The sequence below is a fragment of the Salvia miltiorrhiza genome, chromosome 7 (assembly GCF_028751815.1).
Source record: "Salvia miltiorrhiza cultivar Shanhuang (shh) chromosome 7, IMPLAD_Smil_shh, whole genome shotgun sequence".
Lineage (NCBI taxonomy): Eukaryota > Viridiplantae > Streptophyta > Magnoliopsida > Lamiales > Lamiaceae > Salvia > Salvia miltiorrhiza.
This window is the reverse complement of record NC_080393.1, coordinates 6851361-6871188: the sequence shown is the minus strand read 5'-3', so window position 1 is coordinate 6871188 and position 19828 is coordinate 6851361. Positions and strand designations below refer to the sequence as shown.

The following is a 19828-nucleotide window of genomic DNA, read 5'->3' as shown; positions in this document are numbered from 1 at the left end:
GTGCAGACCTAAAATTGAAAGGGGCTTAGGGGGTGAGAGACTTGAGGGTTTTCAACTTATCTCTTATGTGCAAGTGGTTGTGGAGATGGATGCAGGGGGGAATTCTCTTTGGTTGAGAATATTTAAGTCCAGATACGGGGTGTTGGGTAAGGAGGAGGGTGTTGGATGCAATAAAAATTTGAGATCTTTGTGGTCGAGGGATCTTAACTCCTTGTGGAATCGGTTGAAGGGGAGAATTTTTTGTCAAAACTTATTGTTTTCTTTAGGAGAAGGAAATTTGGTCCGTTTATGGGAAAACCCTTGGGGTGATGAAGGAATTGTGCTTAGGGAGAAGTTTAGTGCTCTTTATTTATTGTCTTCGCAAAAAAAGTGCAAAGTGAAGGATATGGAATTTAGGGAGAATAATTCTTGGGTTTGGGATTTTAAATGGGAGAGAATGTTTAATTCTATTCAAATGAAAGATTTTTTGGAATTGTGGTATTTCCTTGACAGGTACAAGATGGACAAAGTGGAGTCGGACTCACTTACTTGGAAAAGGGAAAAGTGAAGAATAAGATTTTTAATATCATTTGGCAATGTGTGTGTTGGAGCATTTGGAAAGCTAGAAATGATGCTATCTTCAATGGGATCAAACCGGAGGTGAAAAGAATTGTGGAAGGAATCAAATTTCGATCTTGGAAGTGGATTCACTCATTCTTTGAGTTTTCTTTTGGTCACTCTTTTCATGATTGGTGTTCTAAGCCTATTGCTTGCATTCCGTCTATAATTTAATAAGACGGATGTTTGTATTTGGATTGATGTGTAAGGGTTTCGAATACCCCTTGTACTCGCTTTAATCTATTTCTTTTGACTTTTCAAAAAAAAAAAAGGTGAGAAACATCAAACTACACTTAACAAGTGAAATAATACTAATTAAAAAAAAAGTGAAATAATAACTGAACTCATTCTTTCTCCAAAACGGAAAAAACTGACAAACCCTCTTCATAAATTCTACACAAAAACACCATAAAAAAATAAATTCCATACAAAAAAGAAAAAGAAAAAAGACCGGCGTAATGAAACAGCCACTAACATAACGCCACGTGTTGCTTAGACCGAGGAACCAATTGAATACCCCCCTTCCCAAGTATTCTCCCACACTCCAGATTCCCGATTCGCCAACACTCGATCCCCTCCCCAATTTTCCCTCCATTAACGAGCTTTTTAAGCTGCTCGAATTATTCCACAATTCAACGTCCTCCCCCTTTCCACGTCGCTAAGCGAGCCCGATTCAATCCAGAATTGTTACTTTTGCGGCGGGGGGTTTATTCGCGGGCGATCGCTCAGGGAACTCGGTGAAAATACCCCCGAATTCTGTGAAGGTGCGGTTATGATTTGTGCCTTTTTTTTGCTTTGTTTATGTTAAATTGAGATTGGTTTCGCCGTGTTTGGAAGTGTAATTCGGCGTCGATTTGACAATTTAGGGTTGTCGTTGTGTTTTGGGTATTTTGTGAACTAGGGTTTCGATTTTATAGCTGTGGGAATTCAGTTTAAAAATGAAGTGTTTCAGTTTTCTTCATTCACTTGTGGTCTCATTCCATGTGGTTTAGTGGTGTTCGCAAATATTTATAGTGTCTGTTTCGGTGTCTTCTGTATGTTCGATATATATTAGCGCCATTAAGCTGGCATTATTATTGAATCAAAGGGCTACGGTGCATATGCTTTTTATTATTATTTTTAGTTTTATTTTGCTTCTAGTTATAATTGAAATTTTCGGTGTTTCATTTATTTACCAGCTTAAATAGTTATGTGGCTTCCGATGTAAGTATATGAACTCTCCACTGATCTATATTAGAGGTGGTTATAACCAAAAGATGGTTATCAGGTCCAATGTTGTGGCAAAGTTGATTTAACTTTTTTGGTTTTTCTGGTTGAATAAAACACTGTCTATATCGCAAAGTCATTACTATCTAAGTTATGCAATTTCAATGGCCAAATGCCTTATATATTTATGTCAAAGTCACTTCAATGCAGTATGTAGCAGGTGTAAAAAAATTGTTTACTGCCACATTGTCTCAAGTGCTATGCTAACATAAGACTTGGTCAGAAGTTAACATAATGTTTGCTTGAATTTCCCAACTACAGTCACTTGCCATGAAACTCGTAGTTTTGAAATAAAATCGATATACTAACAAAAAAGTAAATGCTCGGTGATCTCCCAACTAAAAAGTCCTGGCACGGAAAAGCTACTCTTAATGTTATTCAAAAAACAATGAATGGATACTGATTACTTGTCTAAATAAGGGGAAGAGGAAGTCTCACATCAGTTGTTGATTGATATGTCAACGGACATGGCTGAGAATACATCGTACTAAAACTGGATTATATTTGGGATAGGATTATATTATTTTCTTGGATTGATATCTCATCCATGAGTCATGACTTGAAAAGTTAGGAAAAAAATTACTGGTTGAACATTGGGGATATGTTCTGGGATTTAGAAAGTGCATAATGATTTTTAAAGTAGAAAAGCTGAAATTTCTTCTAGGCCTAAGCTTGATCTGCATCAGATTATTGTGTCGCATAGGGCTGGGAATCGGGTCGGGATCGGGTACCCTACCCGAAAAAATCGGGTACCCGGTCCCGATTAAGACGGGAAATCGATACCCGATCCCGAACCCGAAAAAAATGGGGTACCCTAATACCCGAGTCGGGTATTCGGGTACCCTAATTACCCGGTCAAAATTACATGTTTCAGGTCAAACTGTGTAAAATCGGGTATTTCGGGTATTAGGGTACCCGGTTTTCCTTAATCGGGTATTAGGGTACCCTAATACCCGAAAATACCCGATTTTTTTTTTAAAAAAATTCGAAAATCTGTATTAATAAATAATATATAACATCAAATCAAAATTGAAAATTGAAAATTTTGTAGGTAGGGTTGCAGTTCAGTATTTGAAAATTGAAATTAAGGAATTAAAATTTAATTAAATAATTTAATATATATTTAATAAAAACCGGGTATTTCGGGTATACCCGATACCCGATTTTTCCCCACCCTAAATACCCGATCCCGAACCCGGTCCCTAATTTTTCGGGTATAGGGTACCCGATACCCGATTTTTTCGGGTCGGGTATTCGGGTACCCTATACCCGAACCCTATCTTCCCACATGTGGAGTCTTGAGGCATGGAGATTATCCTAGTGATATTAACTGGATTTCGTACTTGTGAATTTGTGGGTCACGGCACATAACTTTGTACTTGTGGATTTGTGATGGTTTAATATGCCCATGCTTTATGAGCATTGAGCAATTGTATTACTTTGAGGTTTCACATTGCTTTTGTTAGGGTTTTAATTTTTTTTTCCCTAATATCTTATCTGAAGATAGTAGTCTACTATAATTTGACGCATAAAATAAAGTTTCCTGCATTCTCACCTATTATGGCATTCTTAATACAGATAAAGATAGTATACATAGTATTTTTTACTCGATTTCCTTTATTTGCCTTTATTGCACTATTACTACTCTTGAGTTTCATAATCATTCAATATTTTGTATAAGATGGTTCTTTTTTGATAAACTTGCAGCGTGTGCCGAGGGTTTGTTAACCTGCCATAATAATTCAGGTGCCTTATAAACTCTCTATCTCTCTCTCTCTCTCTCTCTCACACACACACATGCATAAACATTTGGTTCATGCTTTGGTTTTGAAATCTCATTAGCCTTTCTCATCATATAAAGGTTAGAGTGGTTGTTCTACATCCATTTATTTATACTACCTTGGGTCCTTTTCTTGTTATGCTATATATATTGGATGTAAATAGCAGATCGGGGCTATAAACTGTTATTTGGACTATATGTAAAACTTCAAAAATAACATGGTTGTCAAATTATTATGATAATTGATACTGAAGCTTCATATATTATGATATAAGCATGTGGTATATTTTAACATTATAATGAACCTCGGAATTCTGAAAGCATTGTAGTTTTCTTTTCCAATGTTACTTATAGGTATTTTATAACGTATTCCTGCAAAAAGTCATGACATGATAAAAAATGTGCTATTACTGAATTCTTTGCGACTGCTGTGCTGCTCTTCAGCTGTATTCGTTTGCTTCTATTTAATTATGATGGGTTTGTTGCTGATAATCATGTAAGCTTAGTAACATTGATAGTGGGGTTAAATGTTCCTTTTTCTTTGTTACAGAAAAGGTAGTCCCTGGGTAGTAATGAGCTATTTCCATGTCAGGCGCTGATTCATGGATTCTGATTACAAGAAGTTTGGAAGAGGTAAGATTGCTAATATGACGGTTGTTACCTTCTGACTATTCATGCGTGAGGCATTCATTTCTCTTTTGTACTGTCCTTGAAAATTTGAACGAAATGTATGCATAGTATAAGTTGTATAACATTTATGTTAGTGGCTGAATTGCAGTGACTCAGTGTTGGAATTATGTTGTTTTTAAGAATCGTGGACCCTGTTATTTAAAAAATAAAAATAAAAAAATTGTGGACCCTGATTTGGTGTTACAGTTACTGAACAACTCAAACTTAATGGTCCCACTATTAGATGGCAGATACTAATTCTGGATTCTGATTGACAAAAACCGATTCAACAAAGATATCTAATCGTCTTTGGTGAATGGCCACCCTGACAGATAACTAAATCTGTTTTTTCCTTATATTTTATCTGTGGGCCAGTTTATATATTGATCTTTGAGGGGTTATGCGGTTAGCAAAAGAGTTTAATCTTCTCCCTGGAGGTGTCAGGAAAGCTAGAGCACGAAACATTTTCTCCTGTACTGGCTTAAAGCTTGTCTGGTGAACTTTTCTATTTGTTGGATCTTTATTCGGAAGATGGAAAGAAATTTTAGGAGGTAGAAAAGGGGGATTATTGAGGTGGTTTGACTTTGTAGACTTGAAATAACGATGACATTGGCATTTGATGAAGTTGGAAGCTGATTTTTCTTTATTTGGTGGCTCATTAATGATGGAAGGAATGAATAATAAATAAGTAAATAAAAAGGATGGAATGAAAAGAAATAACAGAAGAGAGAAGAACTTGGCTAATTTATTTATATAGAGATGATTTATGTGCTGGTATCTACTTCATGAAATCTGACTAAATTCCTTTAGCACTGCAATTTTTCCAAGTTGTGTCATTCCTTTCATTGGTTCTGGTACTTAAAATTATTTTACTATACTTTGTTAGTTAAAAATTATATGCCAGCTTTTGATTATTTTCATCCGTTTGATTCTAACTTCATCAACCATTTTTTTCTGCCTATTCTTCAAATTAGGGCCTAGAGAACTTACAGGTGCTGTGGATCTTTTAAGCCACTACAAGTTGTTACCTCACTATGATTTCTTCTGCAAGAGGTCACTTCCTGTGCCAATAGCAGACACCCACTACCTTCACAATGTTGTCGGAGACACAGAAATCAGAAAGGGGGAGGGGATGCAGTTGGGCCAGCTCATTCAAGATTCTTCCTTATCTAGAGAAAATAATACACGTATACAACCTTTTGACCTAGATGTTCTCAGGGAAGCCTTTCAGCTAAGGGAAACGGCTCCAGTTGATCTTCCTCCTGTGAGTTTCTGTACATCGATCTTACAAACCATTGCCAATGCTTGATAGCACTTATATCATCTTTTGAAAGATTGATGCTCATTATTTGGAAGTTTTGAGTTAGTCTTGTTATATTTGTAGTCCGAGAAGGGCACTCCTACCATTGCTGGGAAACCAAAGAATGAGTCTAAAGATAAGGAGAAGAAACATAAGAAGCATAAGGACAGAGACAAGGACAAGGATAAAGAGCACAAAAAGCACAAACATCGGCATAAAGATCGAAGCAAAGACAAGGACAAGGAGAAGAAAAAAGATAAAAGTGGACATCATGATTCTGGAAATGACCACTCAAAAAGACATCATGAGAAGGTTTGCAAACTACGTATTTCCTACTTGCCTGTATCTTACTAAATGAGAAACAAGCTTTTCATGTAATGTATATGTTCTTTTTCTTAAAATGAAATTTGACATCTATTATCATTGGTTACCTTTGTTGAAGCTTTTGTGACCATGGCTTCTTATTTTACTGAATGTTATTTTCATGTGGCAAGATATTGAAATATTGTTGAGTGAATTACTGGTAATTTAAAAGTTTTTGCATTGAGTTTTATTTGGTTTCTGGTTGCCTCTTAACTTCTTGATGCTCTTACTCTTCACAACAATTATTTTCAGAAGAGGAAGCACGACGGAGATGAGGATGGCGGTGATATTCATAAACACAAGAAAAGTAAGGTAAAAAGAGGACAACAATCAAATCTCAGTTTCAATATGGCTCTTTTGCATGTGACTTTGATTTTCATCTTTATGCACCTTTCATTCATTTTCCTGAACTTCTTTCACAATCATACATCATCTACATGTAATTATGCAGCACAAGAGCTCAAAGATAGATGATATGGGAGCAATAAAGGTTGCAGGCTGAAAAATGGTGGTTGATCTTTAATTTTGTCATCAGATGTTGGAGTTGATAATTGAGGAATTCTTACTTAGTTATTTCAAGTTATATAAGGTACATAATCACTTTTTAGCGGCAGCTTATGTCCTTGTCTTGTTATATCTTATATTTTCATATTTCTTTTATCTCATTCTTTTACTATAGAGGCTGATTAAATAAACAGCCTAATTAGGCCTCTTTATCTTGATTTTATAACTGAGAGGTTGGTGTGGGGGGTCTCAATAGTCTATCCTAAGTCAAATCACCAAATTTAGAAGTGTCTAATTTGAAGGTTATGCAAATGGAGATCTTAAAGGAGCCATTTAGAAAAAAAGACATTGTAAATATATATCTACTATCATAACAATGTCACTCAGTCACTATGGCCACCTGTGCTTGAACCTAGGATTACACAGGTGTTTGCTCCCTTTATTCTGCACTAAATTGGTCATAGACCGGCACTAAGAAGGCTGGAAGCCCTAGATTGTACATCATTTTACTATTTAATACTCTCTGCATTATTACCATTATATGGAGATTTACATAATAAAAGTCTTGAACATCTGGAACTACAGATAGTGATAGGTGGCCTGCGTGCATATTCTTACTTACCCCTATAAGGTGTGCACTGCTTCTTTTACATATATTTGAATTTCTCTTATGCAGAGCTTTATTTGGACTTACTAAAGATTGCCAAGAAGGTGAATTCACTTGCTAAAGTGAATTCAAGGTAAAAAAATGTTGAAAATGGAACTTTCTGTGTCATAACAAGGCTCACATCTCTGTAACAATATTTAAAGGGACTTAATTTTCCTTCTTTTTCTTTTTGGCTTGGAACGAATGGCTTATTAATTTTCTTCATTTTCCTCCCATTTGGAAATCTAGGATAAAGTTTTTCAAGTAGTCTAATGCACTTGCAGATTTGGTACATAAGAATAGGTGGAGATAGGATTTAGTGTCTTCTAACCCTTACTGGAGGGTAACTTATTTGTAAGGATGTGGCAATGTGTATCATTCAATGAGTTAAAGTTAGAATAGATATCATTAATACAGGATCAATTTAAACGGCACGTGATGCTTGTCTTGAGGGCCTGTTGATGTCGGGTCCTCAAGAAACTGTGTACCTGGCTCTTTGTGTCATTTTTAGGTGCAATTCTAGTTGCTCAGTTCAAAGGACATACTGTGGACTGGCTGGTTTAGTCATGCTATTTATTTTTTGAATTTTGATGGTCTTTGATGATTGATGAATATGCACAAATTTTAGGCTGTCAGTCCTCGTAGATGATGATCTTGTAGCGCCCTTGTATGTCTGTAGAATCATTCTATACTTGGAGACATGTCGTTCTTTCTCAGTTTTTTCTTCACCAGAGACGAAAACAGGTGATTTTTAGGCATCTCTTCGTGTACTGGCCCCATTGAGGGTGTCGATTTTGGATTGAGTTTGCAGTCGATGTTATATGTATGCGCTTTTAGGTACTGTACTTGAGCACAAAAGTGGTGGACAATGAATATGAGCTAATTTTATGTGTATTATATGACAATATAGAAAGCGACTGGCCATATGATGAATAATTGATGTTAATTATTGTGTATGATCATAGTGTTGGCATTGATAAATCATTGATATAGTTGAAGCTGCTATTATTGGCTTCAATCACGGAAATTGACTGCCACTGAAACTTTATTGCTATGATTACTTGTGGTAAGTTTTGGTTTTGAAAATATGGTGTAGTTCAAATTGTGATCATGCTTCTATTTCAAATAGAGCCACCAAATTATAATCACATTATAATATTATTGTACACTGAAGATTGATTTCCGTTGCTTGAAATTAGTTGTCTTTTCGGAATTTTACGGAGGGGAAAATTTATGTAAACTGTAATATTTCTCTAACCAAATTTTTAAATAACGTAAGAAAATTCAGGTTGAATATTCTAAAAATTGCTATATTTTCGTATATTTTCCTTTATAAAGTTGGTCAGAGGGGTGAGGGAGCAATGCACTAATATAATAGCTTCAATCATAATGTGCGGCCAGGATTAAGGATTTTTAAACCAAAAATATTGGCTCTTCACAAAATTAAAGAGCCATGTAAAGTATGGATAATTCGATAATGGAAATTAAAAAATGGGGCATGAAGTGGGTGATTTGTCTTTCATATTAGAGTTTTTATTCATTTTTTAAAATTTTATGAAGTTTATTCACAAAATTCTTGAAATGTAAATTGTTCCACCCTATTGAATTGGGTGTGGCCTTCAAGGGTCCTCCTTCGACCGACCAATAATGTTGACATTTTGAGACATAAATGTGTGATTGTATGTCCACTTTTTCATTGTTTGAATAATTTATATAACTTTTTTTCAAGATTATTTTTAGGTCATTTCTTGTAAATGAGGCGAGTTTGGAGCCTTCGTTTTTAAAGAACATTGAGTAGTATATTGTTATTGAATTTGAGTTCAAATAAAATTTTGTTGAACTGCAAAGTAATTTTTTAATCCATCAACCTGATATTTTAGAGATTGATGACAAAATAATTAACTTGATTTTATTTAAAATTCTATACATCTAGCCAGGGGCGGAGCCAGACTTCCGATTCAGGGGGGTCCAAATATTTTTATAAAATAAAATTAATAATTAAATTAAAAAATAAAAATAAATTAAAATAATCATTAACACTATTATAATACCATTTAAATTTAAAAAAAAATACACTTTAAACATATTTTCAAGTTCATACAAGACAACTTTAAAAAATTAAAATTGATAAAATTTGGGATTTTGGCAAATAAAATCGTGAACTATTTAGAATTCATAATTTTAACGTAACTTTTGAAATGTGGCGAAGTAAATTACCATCTTTTCAATTTTGGCAATTTCGTCCCCCCAATTTTTTCGATTGTCGGATTGTTAACTTGGAGTTTATGTGGATTAGTTTTCCACGTAATATTCATTTTACGATGTATTTTGCAATAAAATTACTAAATATTGAGAATTATGTTACAAATATATGATACAGTCTCTTTCTATAATTTGAAGATTTTTTTAATTGAAATTGTAGAAAACGACATCGTTTTCAACACTCAAAAGTCACGTTAAAATTGTAAATTCGAAATAGTTCGTGATTTTATTTGCCAAAATCCCATTAAATTTTGTAAGGCAAAATATATAACTTTCAATATCCAATTCAAAAATCAATTTATACTAGAATTCAATCCAAGCATGATATGCATAGATTAATTATGTGTTCACTTCTTAACTCTAAAGTTTTACATATCAATTACAATATAAAATAGCTCAATATGATAATGATGTAGACAAAATTATATTTTTTTCATTATTTAATATAAAATTACGAAAATACCCCTAGTATTTTTTAAAATCCCAGGGGGGGCCCAGTGACCCCCCTGCCCCACCCCTAGCTCCGCCCTTGCATCTAGCTAAAATAGTCACATACACAAAAAAAAAAGGTGGGCAACGAGGGCAATAATATTTAACCCTAAAATGACGTCAATATTCAATTGAGTAGTCTTTATGTTCAAATTTTCCATTTTGTGTATGATAAAGAAGGACGTTATTTGTAAAGCGACGATTCTTTGTGTGTGTGTGTGAGTGTGTGTGTCAATATTTTTATAATTTTTTTTTTGCTTTTCCTATCTTTTACATTAAAGGATACATTTGCTCATTAAATATTTGGAAAGGATAGGGGTGGGAATCGGGTCGGGATCGGGTACCCTACCCGAAAAAATCGGGTACCCGATCCCGAAAATGACAGAAAAACGCCACCCGAACCCGAACCCGAAAATTAATCGGGTACCCTAATACCCGACTCGGGTACCCGAGTCGGGTATTCGGGTACCCGAAATTACCCGGTCAAAATAAGGTTTTTGAGGTCAAATTCTGAAATCGGGTATTTCGGGTATTAGGGTACCCGAATTTCCCGATTTGTGCTTAATCGGGTATTCGGGTACCCTAATACCCGAAAATACCCGAAAAATACCCGATTTTTTTTAAAAAAAAAAACGAAAATATAACCCCTATTTTCATGCTTTGCCCTATATAATCTTGTACATTTTCAATTCCCTGTTTTAACAAATAATATATAACATCAAATCCAAAATCAACAACCACAAATATCAACTCCGAAGTCTAAAATTTTAAATGGAACGAACGTCTAGTACCCAAGTGACAAAGTCTAATACACAAAGTCAAAGTCTAGTACACAAACTCACAAAGTCTCAAACAAATGTCAAAGACAAAGTCTAGTACACAACTAGTCAACTAGATCACAAAATGATGCCCATAGCTACGAGCCTACGACTACGATGCACGAGTTCCACTTAGCTCCGTTTGACTCTGTGCCGGCCTCGAATCACCATGAGTATAGCTATGGAGCACTGTAAGAATTAAGAAATTGAAATTGAAGTAAAAATAAACCAAACAAAGTAATGTAATAAATAATAATATGTAGAAGTGGAATAATTAGAATATGTAATTACCCGATTCAAACTCCTGCTGTTGCTTTTCTTCTGAAACGCCTTCTTCATCTTTTTTATCAAAGCTGCTAGATCTTAACCAATCCTCAGCACAAATCAAGGCCTCAACCATTTCCGGCGCCAAAGAACTTCTATACGGTGATAGAACACGTCCTCCCATACTAAATGCACACTCTGAAGCAACACTAGATATGGGGACAGCTAAGATATCTCTGGCCATCTCAGCAAGTACAGGATACCGTGGAGTATTGGTCGACCACCACATCAAAATATCAAACTGGTCGACGCAAATTACAGCTAAGATATCTCTGGCCATCTCAGCAAATTACGGTATGAATCGGCGCAAATTACAGCTCCACATGTCTTGCACTTCCCCTTGCGTGTCTTCTCCGGAGGATCACCTTCTTCAACCCACATAAGTGTGAAACCTTTCCAATGATCTGAGCGTGCACTTCCTTTTTTCCTTTTCTTTGATACACCACTTTGAGATCCGGTTTCTATTGTTTCTTCCCCGTCTTCGCCGATAGGAATATCCTCTAACCCATCATCATCCATATCATCATTCATATCAATAGCGTCTTCCTCAACACGATTACTATTGCGAGAAGATGCCATAACAATGTAGCAAACTACAAAATAAGTAAACACACTCATTTAGTCATTTAGAAACTGAATTCATAAAGAAAATTGTCATAATAGCTCAAACTAATTTAGAAACAATCAATCAAGCCAACTGAAATCAATCAAACCAATAATAGATATGATGAAATCAATCAAACCAATCAATACCAAATGAAATCTAAAGCCAACTGTACCAAATACCAATCAAACCAAGCAAAACATTCAAATTGAATTCTGAACCGAATCAATCAATGAATCAATATTACAATAAAATACATAAAGCCAACTGAATCAAAATTCTAAAGCCAACTGAATCAAACATTCAAATTGATGCATAACAGATGTGATTTAGCTAATTTATATCAAACATTCAAACTCAACTGAATATCAATGAATCAATATTACAATAAAATACATAAAGCCAACTGAATCAAACATTCTAAAGCCAACTGAATCAAACATTCAAATTGATGCATAACAGATGTGATTTAGCTAATTTATATCAAACATTCAAACTCAACTGAATCAAACATTGAACTCAACTGAAATCTAAAGCCAACTGAATTCATAACACATTCACATTGAGTCATTTAAAAAAAAAGGAAGAATAAGAAGATTCAGAAGAAGAAGAAGAAGAAGAAGAATCGTACGGACCTGGGGAGTGGGGACGGCTGGCGGCGTCTGCTCGGACCTGCTCGGAGGCGGCGCGGTTGCTGGGACGATGGCGGCAGCTGCGTCCTGCGTCCTGCGCGGCTGGCGGCGTCTGCTCGGTATTTCGGCTGGGGAAGGCTCGCGACCTGGCTGGGGGCGACGGAGGCCGGCGCCGGCGCGCCGCGTGAGGAGGCTGGAGAGGCGGGCAGAGGGACGGGAGGGCAACTGGGCAAGGAAAGTTTGGAACAGAGAGGGAGGCGGGCAACAAGAAGGAAGGAAGAAGGAAGTCTAGGGCTGGGTGGGAAAGTCAAAGTTTTTGAAATTAATTTAATTAATTAAATAATTTAATATATAATTATTAATTAATTGCAAAAATCGGGTATTTTCGGGTATACCCGATACCCGATCGGGTATACCCGATACCCGATATTTTAGTACCCAAAATACCCGATACCGACCCCGAACCCGAAATTTTTGGGTATAGGGTACCCGATACCCGATTTTTTCGGGTCGGGTAATCGGGTACCCTATACCCGAACCCTATCTTCCCACCCCTAGGAAAGGACAAAATATGCATGCACCAACTCAATTTCTTTTGCCCTTTTTTTACCCTTGTCCCTTTTTCTTTTCCTTTTCACTCCTTTTGATGGAACACTAGATATTCAACAAGATAGAATCTCTCTCCAATATACTAAATTATAAACATCCAATCTTGCTATGGAAAATGGTTTATTTAGCCGCATAGCAATTTGTGATTCATTTTTTCACCAAATCAATATTATAATAAGTTAAAAGTTTAGTGCTATCTGATTTCCTCATTTCCCCTCTTTTCAATTCTTTATTATTTAGGGAAAGTAATTGAAGTCTAATTCACATGTTTTGATAAGCGAACTGACATTTCTTAATATAATGAACAATTTAAATTTATGATTGTATTGAAGCATCGAATAATATGTTAGTTGGATGTCTGTTTTCATTGCGTTATATAAAAATAAAGGACAAACTTCACTTGCAGGAATATAAATTTGGTGCAATCTTATTGTTTATAGTGTTATTTGTCACAAATAGCACCATCAATATTCAAGTTAGTAATTTTTACATAATTAAAAATTGAAAAGCATGTAATATACATCACCAATTTTTTGGGCTGTTAAACCATTCTTACATTGTTAGTGATAAAATTATGTCATTTTGTTGACAATACAACGCCGCTTCAGCAATACACGTTGGGAATATTCATTGAAAATTTTGGGATGTTGTAATTACAAAAAATAAAATGAAAGATGATATTGTATTTACAATATTGTATAAGTATTATGGAAATTCTAAACATTTGTAAATTTAAATTTGCAAAACATTGCATGCTCTCAAGGTTTCGAAGACCAAAGAATTTAGAAAAAAAAAATATGATAATCTAAAAGAAGAATTGTGAAGAATCTTTGAAAGATCATACTAACTTACATATACAGCTGCTTCTTTTGGGAAAGATTAAGTTTCTTTTACTCATTGCACGATGAGACAAAATCTCGAAATGAGTAAAAAGCAAAATAAAAATAAAAGCAAAAAATTTGTAGAGACAAGATAAAGAATGACTGAATGAGGGCTTAAAAAAGAGTAACGATTAAAAACAAACATAGTTGAAAAGCCAAAAACTTTTCCTTGAAAAAAAAAAAAACACGCATTCTCATATATGTGCACTTATGTGATTCTTTCAGAATTAAATAAATTTAAAATTTTTGTATTGTAAAGTATTTTGTAGTGTTCTGAAGCAGAGCGTTTCAATAATTTGTTTTAAAATTAATTGTAGTTGGTGATTTATAGTGATCATAATATAAAGACAATTGCCATAATAATCGTTTCTGTTTTTCAAACATGTAATAGCCTAGTTTAGTATATTAGATGTGGACTTGATGGTGATACTTTATTTTAGTAGTTCCAAATTTAAAAAGTAGTTTCTAGAATTTTATTAAACACATGATTGGTTGTTCACTAGTCACTACGACTCATAAAATCACGATGCGACCGGACACATAAATAGAATTCTAGACACTACTTTTCAATTTAGATAGTCGAAAAATGCAAACAATTTAGACATTACTGGCTTATGAGTTGTGTTAATTTAAACCAATTGATTCTCTTTATTTTTTTATTTCAAGTTAAGTCCATCCCGATTTTAGAAACTATAAATAACCGGGGGCATAGATACTAAATAGACTATCATGATTTATTTTCATGCGAAATAACACCTTATATATATATACAATAATTTTTATTATTATTATAATACATTTATATATATTATAGTAATACTTCCAATTATCTATCGTACAAAGATATAATGTATATTGATTTTTAGTAGCTAAAATAAACAGTATTTTATTTGAATCATCTCATAATTTAATAGACCCACAAAACTTATGAAGCCTTTATTTAAATTACGATTCTATAAAAAATGTATAATTTCGAAACAAAAAGTATCTGACCCCAACCCATTCAATAATTCACAAATTCATTTCCAATATAATAATAATATATTGAGATCGAATTGGGATACACAACCTATCATCCTAACGGAGCTCCAATAAGAGCTTGACACATTATTTGCATTAAATAAGGAGTGCTTTACTTATTTTATGGATCTAACCTAACAAGATTTATTTTTTTGCTGCGTAATTTGTTGATTATGGGCTTTATTTTAATCTTTGTAATGTACGGATGAGAATTTAATTATATCTAAAAAATATGCAGTCATGCTACGGGTTGCAGTGATGGAAATGATTCTTGTAATCGGTAATGAAATATTGGGTAATAATATACTCCCTCCGTCCCAAACGAAATGTCATGTTTTCCTTTTTGGGCTGTCCAAAATGAAATATTCTGTTTCTTTTTTTGGCAATACACTCTCTCTCTATACTTAATATTTAAATAATTTCCACCAACCCACTTTATCTACTTTATACACATTTTTTAATCTCCGTGTCGAAAAGAAATAGGTAATTTCGTTTGGGACGGAGGGAGTATGCGTCAACATAGTTTGGATGCTTCCCCCTAAAAAAAATAAAATAAAAGAAGAAAAGAAAAGAAAAAGGTTTGGATGTAAGTTTCAATAATCACCTACTAAAATACAATCGATGATACCACAATCACCGTAGCTTAGTGATAATTCCCCGTTTGTAATAGTAAATGATTAGGATATAAATGTCAATCTTCAATTTTAGTTGTGAAAATACACTTATTTAGTATGAATATTTCACAATTTTATCACACTATTAACACCTATTAAATTGTAAGTCCATTATATGATTTTCAACAATTTTAGTACAATAAATTATTGATACAAGTTTTTTGAATTTTCATAAGTCTATTTATCCACCTCAAGTGTGTAACAATATCATTGGGCCCATATTGGCATTAAGTTGTGGGTTAGCCTGAAAAAGATGGTTTGATAACATGTTTGGTCCAATAAATCACGTTTCTTAATTCTATAAAGTCATACTCCCTACGTCCACGAAATGAGTACCCATATTTCCTTTTTGGTTCCTCCACCAAATGAGAACTCATTTCCTTTTTTGGTAAGTGTACCCCACACATCCCACTCACAATAAAAATGGGTCCCTTATTCCACTTACACACTTAATCAATTTCTTAAAACCCGTGCCACTCCCAAATGGGTACTCATTTCGTGGACAGAGGGAGTATATATTAATTGTATTAATTTTCAGTCCAAATTAATGGTGGCATGTCATTTGTGATCGCCTATTATGCTTTACAACTCTAAAAAAAATCACTTCCAAGTTAAAATTGAGAGTTTAAACGTTAAATTACGTTATTGTGTCTATCTTTGCAGCCGTCCGATTATTAAACGGTGATATCCAACGCAAAAAAGCCTAAACAAAAGAGGGTATTTTGGAATTGATTTTGTTTAATGAGCAAATGAATTTAATAAGTAATAAATGCGAAAGTATTTTGTCTTGACGTTGAGTTGTGGCCGACAAACTACTTAACACAAATCACTAAACCATGAGTAATGCTAATTGCATCTGCGCATACTACTTTAATTTAATAATTAGAACAATCAATACTCTGTAATTTCATCATCATATACCAGTTAAATGCACTCCAAAGATGCTCCTTTACTATCCTATTACTAGTACTAAATTCCTGCTTCATATTATTCTTTGGTAGAGAGAATATACATATACATCTCTCTCTCTATCTATCTCTCTCATCAAACACACACACACACTCACTATGTAAATATAAATATAAATATATATATAAAGAGGGTAGTAACGTGCGTGTCATTTTATTGATGTTGTGGTTTGAGTATGAGTGTCGGTGCTAATTAATTGCTGACTTAGGTTGCTCACTCATAAACAACTGCACTTACTGCTGCTATTTTTAGTGACATTCCAAAGCTGCCAACATAAATGTATTAGTTTCCCATTTTTAAATCAAATTAATTTAGATTAAGTAGGAAAAATGTTGAGTAATAAAAATATATATATATTGATTAATCAACAGATGATGATTCACACTGATGATATATATTCACAAGATCTTTTTAAGTGTGAAATTCAATTTATAATCTTAAATAATTATTAGTATTATTATTATTATTATTATTATTATTATTATTATTATTATTGATAAACTTCATCCAAGTACAATCCAAGACTCCAAGAGTCACCTCGAATCCTTTATACATAAAAATGATTTATTTACGAACTATTATCACGAGAAAAATAAGAACCTTTCATCATTTACATTTTGTAATATAATAATTGGGCCATAATTATAGAATAATAGAAGGAAATACATGGTAATAATAAGCAACTGAGCATATTACATGAAAAGTCATCGCCATAAGATTTTGTAATAATGAAAATACATAATTAATTTTGAACCACATAAAGTTGAAGTTATCAATTATCATTCAACTTTATTTCCATTTAAACCACCGCCATCATAACAGTCTCATGCAGATTTTACTATTTTAAACTTCTTGTAACATCCCAGATTCCTTGATATTTTACATGAAACTATTGCCAAATAAATGCTAATTTTTTTAATCCCACAAACAAATACAAACTGATACAATTTCGAAAAGAGGTAATCTTAGATTTATTTGAGTGTATCATAAAATCGGATTATATCTTTACTTAAATTTTGATTTACACTCTTATTTAAACTTATATTCTAATCCAACTCATATAAATAATAGATTCCCCTATTAACACTAATAATATTCATTCCGTCCGTCAAAAGTAGAATATATACTTTGACTGGGCATGAGATTTAATAAAATATTTGATGATTTTGATGTAGTGAATAAATGGTTCCACCACTTTATGCGATGCATGATTGAAATTAAATTTAAGGTGATTTTTTTGTAAATAAATAGTGTTTGTAAGGTTAAAAGATTAAAGTGGGTGGTACTGTGGTAGGACTATTTCTGTAAACCTGATAAAAAAAAGGACTATTTCTATAAAAGGAAAATGATACACTCTTTGCGGACGCCCGATATAGTAGCTCTATTTTTGACGGACAGAGGAAGTACTCCCTCCGTCCCATTATTGAAGACACACTTTCCTTATTGGGCTGTCCCAATAATAAAGACACACTTCCAAATAAGGAAAGAATTAGAACTTAACAATCATTAATTAATTTATCACTAATCATCTAATAAAACCCTAAATCATTTCTCCCTCTCTTGAATATTCTCACTCATCATCTCTCTCTCTCGGCTCTCTTGGCTCCGCCGCCGCCCTGACCACGGCATCGCCGCTGCATGCCCTGCCGGCAGCATCCATCCTCATCGCGCCCTCCCCCCCATCACCGCCGCTGCCCTGCCGAGCCCTAGCCCCTCCCTCTTTCTCTCCGATTCTCCCTCAAACAGTCAAACCCCTTTTCTCATTTCCTTTGCAGAACTCCGGCGAACATCAATCGGACCTCCGCAAGCGTCCCTTGTCTCGCCTTTGTCTCACCCTCTCTCTCTCGGCGCTACCGGTCTCGCCTCTGTCTCGCCTTCTCTCTCTCGACGCCGGAAGAACAGCAGCAACGAGCCACCATTGGCGTCGCCGAACCACCAATTTCGAAACCCTGAGCCGCCGAACCACTACCACACAGTCCCCCAATTTTAGAACCCTCAATTTCTGGGTTCGATTTGAGAGAGGAAGAGAAGATGGATCTGAAATTTCTGGGTTCGATTTGAAAATCGGTGGATCTGGTTCTAGGGTCGATTTGAGAGAGGAAGAGAGAGGCGTCACTCGAGATACATGGCGGATCCAGATCCGCCAAACCACCACCGCCTTATGCAGCCGAACCACCACCACGCAGCTCCGGCCTCTTTCTCTCTCCGATGGCAGCGGCCATCGCACCACCCCCAATCTTTTCTACTTCTCCCAAAAACCTAGATCCCTAAGTTTCCCTTGAAGATTCATACCCCAATTTCAGATCCCTCAATTTTCATTTTGGAATGAGAATAGTTTTGTGTCAATTTTTATTTCTTCCAATTTTTGTTTCTGACAATTTTTGTTTCAAACGTTTGCCGATTTTTGTTTTGGAATGGATATAGTTTTGTTTGGAATGAGAATTGTTTGTTCTTTGCCAATTTTTATTTTGCAGTCACAGATTTGGTGCTAAATTGTTTGGATAATTAGCGATTTCTAAGTTTGATTTTCCGGCGGCATAACAGAGAGAATCGACGGTGGCAGTTGGCGGTGGCGGCGATGGTCGGCGGTGGTAGTCGGAGCCGGAGAAGATGAGAGAGAGAGAGAGAGTGAGAGTTAAAATAATTTAAAATAAAAATAAATAAAGCCCCTAATCAACTTCTTAATCAAATACCCACAACACACTTTATTCCTTAAACTACCTCACCTTAATCTCCGTGCCCAAATGAAGTGTGTCTTCATTATTGGGACGGAGGGAGTACTATTTTGGGTATAGGTCAAGTCGGTTGTACGTTATGAAGATCTTGTGTTTCGAAATATAAGTGAGATATAGTGTGATGTAATTTGATTTGACATCACTAGCAATTTGTTTCATTTTTATTAATTTGGATGATATGCACTTACCACATACTATATGTTTTATTAAAAAAAAACCACATACTATATGTTACACAAACTTAGACATTTTCTTTTTTTTCATTTTTTTTTTATATTTTCTCACATACCCATCAATAGCCACCAGTTACCGTATTTAATTTTGAAATCAAATTTTGATATTTATGAATATTAAGACACAAAATATAGTATATACTTTTTAGGAGCATCTTCAATGTCCAACACTATTATACAGTAACTTTAACATTAAAATAGCTTAAAATTTTGGTTTCCTCTTCAACAATCTACTTTAATTATACAACAAAAAAGAATATCTTTAAAAATACTTTTTAAATTAATCTATTCTTAATTGATAGATGAAATTTATTGTAACTAAAGCAAATAATAATAATAATAATAATAATAATAATAAACTATATTTTTCTCGTCAATGAAGATTGAGGTGTAACTCAAATAGCAAAATTGAAACGGCCTTTAGGGAATTTTATTTTATCATCATAAAATAAG

At 34.3% G+C, this 19828-nt stretch overlaps 2 protein-coding genes across 6 annotated transcripts in view; one reads left to right on the top strand and one right to left on the bottom strand.

Annotated features, from left to right (window-relative positions):
* LOC130992114 (nucleolar complex-associated protein 2) overlaps positions 1–19828 on the bottom strand; it is an 884658-nt gene that overhangs the window by 622021 nt on the left and 242809 nt on the right. The gene's annotated exons all lie outside the window — the stretch shown is intronic.
* LOC130992166 (mediator of RNA polymerase II transcription subunit 19a) lies at positions 1028–7667 on the top strand. Of its 5 annotated transcripts, XR_009091251.1 has the most exons (8): positions 1028–1361; positions 3571–3609; positions 4194–4276; positions 5287–5576; positions 5697–5924; positions 6228–6287; positions 6427–6564; positions 7156–7667. XR_009091251.1 is itself a non-coding variant. In XM_057916706.1 (7 exons), exons 3-7 carry the CDS (start codon positions 4246–4248, stop codon positions 6475–6477), a joined length of 660 nt encoding a protein of 219 aa, XP_057772689.1. In that variant the 5' UTR covers positions 1102–1361; positions 3571–3609; positions 4194–4245; the 3' UTR covers positions 6478–7559. The 5 variants fall into 5 exon arrangements, 3 of the variants coding, with proteins under 3 accessions (XP_057772689.1, XP_057772688.1, XP_057772690.1); XR_009091252.1 differs by lacking the exon at positions 3571–3609 and having other exon boundaries at positions 1093–1361; XM_057916706.1 differs by having other exon boundaries at positions 1102–1361; positions 6427–7559.